At 30.3% G+C, this 5,261-nt stretch overlaps 1 protein-coding gene across 1 annotated transcript; it reads right to left on the bottom strand.

Moving 5' to 3' along the window:
* Positions 1-4,143: 4,143 nt before the first annotated feature.
* LOC11430154 (zinc finger protein 7) lies at positions 4,144-4,605 on the bottom strand. Its single transcript, XM_003624685.1, has one exon. The coding sequence runs from the start codon at positions 4,603-4,605 to the stop codon at positions 4,144-4,146; it is 462 nt and encodes a 153-aa protein (XP_003624733.1).
* Between the last annotated feature and the right edge of the window lie 656 nt (positions 4,606-5,261).

The raw sequence follows: 5,261 nt of genomic DNA, 5'->3' as shown, positions 1-5,261 counted from the left end.
AAAAAATATTAATTTATTGTGATGGGTTAATTCCTTAACCGAATCTCAGTTACTTCGTGAAGATTGTTATCCACAGTTGTACGAAGTAGACACATTTAATTTATCAAAAGAATATGAGTATATTATTTAATCTTTATTTTTTATTTTCAAACAATATAGTGTCGAGAATCGCACACCTTAATTATAGAGAATTGGAGATTAATCCATGAGGTTATATGTATGGAAGGATCAATTATAGAAAACAAAGGCTAATTGAATAAACTAGTGTCTGAGAACGACTGTAGCTGGGATAATTGGTCTTGCAATGCAAGGCCTTGTGCTAAATTATTTCGGATCACTAGTTAACGCTTTGTTTTATTTTTTTTCCATCTTATTCTTTTCTCGCGATGTTTAAGCATGTTTTGGAAGGTTTTATAGAATATTTATGTTGTTTGGATTATAATTTAAAACTGCAGAAACGCGTGAGAACTTTATAATATGAAAAAAGAAGGTGCCAACAAATATATACAAAAGATAATCTTAAAAAAACTTAAGTATAAATCTGTTTTGAGTAGGTCCACTTAAAAATCATAGCAATGAGAAGTAACCAAAAATTAAGATAGAATTCTATTTTATAAGAAAACTTCCATATGAGGTTCAATATTGATAGAGTAATTAACACTTGATATGGAACAAGTCTAAATAAAAATGATTTAGACATACACATCAAATTATATATTATTTACTTATTTATAAAAACACATTGTTTAATTCATTTTTCTTTTACTTTTTTCACTCATGTATATATTAACTTCTTTTTAGTTGGGTTTATGACTAAGTAAGGATTGTTCATGTTGATATATAAGTGTTCAAACATAGGTGGTGTATTGGTCTAAAAGTTTGAACAATTTGGACTCAACCCTTGAATACAAAGTGCATTAGTCTAATTAGGATATGCTTTTGAAAATTTAAAACAACCGTTGATAAGCTACTTTGGCAAAAGCCTAGACTACTAATGCACTTTGTATTTCTCACGCATTACCACTCAAGTGAAACCGGATTGGCTTATTTCCTTGCCTAACTATGATTGCATTCCATCTTAGCTTCTAGGTCACCGGTACCGTCTTTTGAAAATTGCTCTTTAAACATTTAACAATTGCATACAAACACCTCAAACTTTTAAAAATACTTTTAACGATAGTTAATTATTATTCGTTGACGACTACAAACCGTCTCCAGAAATAGTAACTATAAACTATTCATTGGAACATTAGTTAATAACATATATTTCTTAAAAGGTTAATCTGCCAACAAAATATCGTAGAGTTTGTAAATCCATTTTATAGTGGCTAACAAGTATATATATTGCCTTCATTTAACTTATTGCCTTCATGGACGAATACACGCTGGCCCTTTTGCAGGCTCGTGTCCCCACTTTTTTTTTTTTTGCTTTTCTTGATACCCTTCCTATTCATTGTTCTCCACCAACAGTCCAACAGTTATATGTGCTGTATTAATTATCAATAGTGTATAGTATCTCACTAAAACTAACATTCAACCAAGAATTAAATTACTAATAACATACACACACTATATTAAAGACATTTTCTTCCTAAGTAGTGATTTCCTTTATCAAAGGTAAAGATATTTCATCAATAACAGTCAAAGTAGAGGATATATATCTTATTGAGAAATAAGAGAACTCACAAAAAATAATAAATATGTATTGTTTGAAATTTATATGTACATGCTACATCCACTATTCAAAATTTATGGATTTATCACTGATTGCAATGTATTTTATTTTTGCTAATAAGATTCTTTATTTTGTATTTTGAAATGAGATGAAAATAACAACAGTAAGAAATTAAAAGAATAATACCAAAAAGAACATGTAGTTGTTGGAATCCTTCCTTCAAAGAGCCGATTTGTGATAAGATAAAAGCCCTAACTAATTTCACACGAGACGCTGATTCTCAGTTGTGAGTGAAAGAGAGAGCGCACCGCATTCACAGTGTAGTATGAGAGTAATATCAAGAGTCTTGTAACTCCTTGGAAATTTCAAATGACTAAACAATTTTGAAAAAGAATAAATTAATTGTGGTATTGGAAATATGAAGAAACAGAAAATGTATTAATATAATGAAGTATATGTAACTACACACATATATGAGTCGTTATGATTGGTCTGATATGCTTTTCTATAAGTTTTAGCCTAATCTATTTAGATTAAAAGACTTTTTCAAAGCATGAGCTTAATCTACTCCATCTGTTTCAAAATATAAGCAAATTTTACTTTTTAAGTTCGTTCAATTATGGACCACATACATCATTAATTGAATGAATTTAAAAAGTAAAATTTACTTATATTTTAAAACGGAGGTAGTATTTATTAAATAAGTTAGGCCGAGCCACACTTTAAATAAGTCGGACTATATATCCCAACAAGCGACTGACCTATTCCTGCCCTAAGCCACAAGTAATTGGAATAAAATTACGATTCAGTCCCATTGAAAAGCAATTTATAGGTACTCATAGTTTTGAAATGCTTTCAGAACATGGTCATAAAATTAGCTTATAGCGCCTAAGCTTAGTTTCATAAAAGTTTGGGTACAACAAGCTAGCTAGCTACATGTATTGAGAAGGTCCCTTTCTAATGCTTTAACACCACCAACAACAATTGCACGAAGTAAACACCAATGTCTCATCACACTGTCCTTTTTTTTTTTAACACAGGAATCTACTTTACAATTAATTGATTTGAAACCAGTGGGCTTCATCTTCTCATGTCATATGTTGTTTTACTTCCTATTTGAGCTAATCAACCTTAGATATCAAATTTGATGACGTATCGTTTTTTACCAAAAGGGAAACTAATACTAGAAATAGTACTGAGGTGAAACAAAACAAAACAAAAGATGATGACACACTAGAGTCATAAATATTCGTCCTCTCAATTGAGTCTGAGTCCATCCCTTCAAATTAAATCAGAAAAATAATATGATGGACGTGCAGTAATAACATTTATATATTATGATAATTGAAGCGATTGATGGTCCATGAAATTAGATTTAGACTAATTCACATTAATAATTATGATTCCTAAACTATTTAGTTAAAGTAATTTCAGCCAAGGTCCAAGATGAGAATTGCATCATAGTTTGCTATTTAGTTACAATCATACAAGGACCAAAGAGATTGTACGATACTAGTCTGATCTTATTATTCCCTATCATATTGTAGGTAATTTTTTATTTTATTTTCTAAGCAAGATGTACTAATGAACAAAACTCATCACATTAATAGACCTTTTTCCAACTCTCCTTAATCAGTCCTTCCAAATAAACCAACCTCATGATAGTATTTTAATGAGCTATTATTATAGCATCACAGTATAGGAAAATAAATAATTAAAATTTATATGTTATTTCTTTTGTTAAATTATTATGTGTGCGTTGTTTCAGTGGCATATACACACATAGTTCAACAGAAGAAATGATGTCTCTGATATAAAGTCTTATTGTTGCAATCCTTCACCACAAAATCGTGTATATCTTATATTGAATTAATGTATTTTTTTCTCTATTTCGTACATGGTTGGTTCCATATAAAAGAAATGCTACGAACACTTTTCATAAACTACAAAGTGCACACGTGTTATGTTGTTTTTCGTTTCTATCGTTGAATACATGTGTTTTGTTGTTCTTCTTTACATAGTTTTATAGGCAACACCACTTACAAATATTAACATTAGCCGACAAAATGCCTTAATTGCTGTAAATAAAGGATATATAAAGTGAAACAACCTATCAAGTACGAACATCGACATACCAATACCGTCATTAATTTGAAAAAATCACAATAATTCAGTGTAATACACGTGTCCGACACCGAGACATCTAGTCTAAAGAGTATACGTGATTCATAGGAAACAACCTAAACATCGGTAGCTTGAGAATTGGTCTGAAACCCACATTTGATATTTATAATTAAATTATACCAAGTGATCAACAGAAGAGAGAGACCTCCTTTTTCGTTGTAATATCATGATGGTCAACATAAAAATAAAAAATAAAAAAAAAACTACTACTAAAACTAGATAATGTTTGTGACCACAAATAAAAGACTAACGACAAAGAGAAACATTAAAAAAAACAATTTGCTTCACAAACGAAGGGTGAGGTCAAGATTGGCATGATCAGAAGGTTCAGCAGGAGGAGGAGTATCGTATTCATGAGAAATTATGGAAGTGCCAGCATGGAGCTGATGAAAAGGCTCAACTTCTAGCAAGGGGTAGTTGTGGAAGAAACGAGCAGATTCTTTTTGGGGCTTGGGCTTGGGCCTTAGGTCAGTGATTATAAGAGAAGAAGGGTGAAAGGACCCATTATTATTGTTATGATGATGATGATGATGAAAATTATGGAGAGGCTTGGTTGATCTTCTTGCAGCAGCTCTCTCTAGCTTGTGTGCGTTCTGGTGGCCACCAAGAGCTTGAGAAGAGTAGAACTTGCGGTGGCAGAAGTGGCACTGAAAAGTGCGTGTTGAAGGTGGTGGTAGAGGTGGGTAATGTCTTTTTGCACCTTCTCTTGACAGGAAATTGTAGATGGATAATGCAGGGTCTGTCATTTCATGCATGTGTATCACTCCTACAGCATTGAACACTGATTTGAATAATGAGTCAAGTAGAGCAAGGTCTTATATGACAAGAGAAGGGAGAGGGAATCGTATGTGTCTCACTTTTGACTTCTTTTAATTTGATAGATGGAAGCCATTGGATTAAGTAAAATTGACGGATAAGATTTGGTGTAAGTCATTAGACTTATACCTGATGTCAACGGATCCTAACTCATATATATATATATATATATATATATATATATATATATATAAACAGTGATTGTGGACTTAACTCAGTTGATAGGGACAATGCATAATTTATGCAAGGTATCGATTTCAAACTCCGACCACCACATATCATATTTAAACGATGATTACCCTTCTGAAATAATTACATAGTAAATAATACTATTATATATATATATATATATATATATATATATATATATATATAATATATATAAATCAAAAAACTACTCATACAAGAAAATAATATTTAAATTGTTAAAAATTTAAATTAATATTCATATTTTTTTAATTTTTAATAATAATTTTCAAACATTATAATTTCAGTGAATTTTATTATTTTATTATTTCATGTCAAATTATTTTAGTTTTCTTTTATTTATATCTATATTTTATTATATTTCAATATTTATATTTTA

The sequence above is a fragment of the Medicago truncatula genome, chromosome 7 (assembly GCF_003473485.1).
Source record: "Medicago truncatula cultivar Jemalong A17 chromosome 7, MtrunA17r5.0-ANR, whole genome shotgun sequence".
NCBI classification, from domain to species: domain Eukaryota; kingdom Viridiplantae; phylum Streptophyta; class Magnoliopsida; order Fabales; family Fabaceae; genus Medicago; species Medicago truncatula.
Note: the sequence above shows the minus strand (reverse complement) of the source record. Positions and strands in the feature narration are given on the sequence as shown.

Coding starts and splice junctions, on each gene's coding strand:
- LOC11430154 (XM_003624685.1), bottom strand. CDS start 4,605: ATGACAGACCCTGCATTATCCATCTACAATTTCCTGTCAAGAGAAGGT.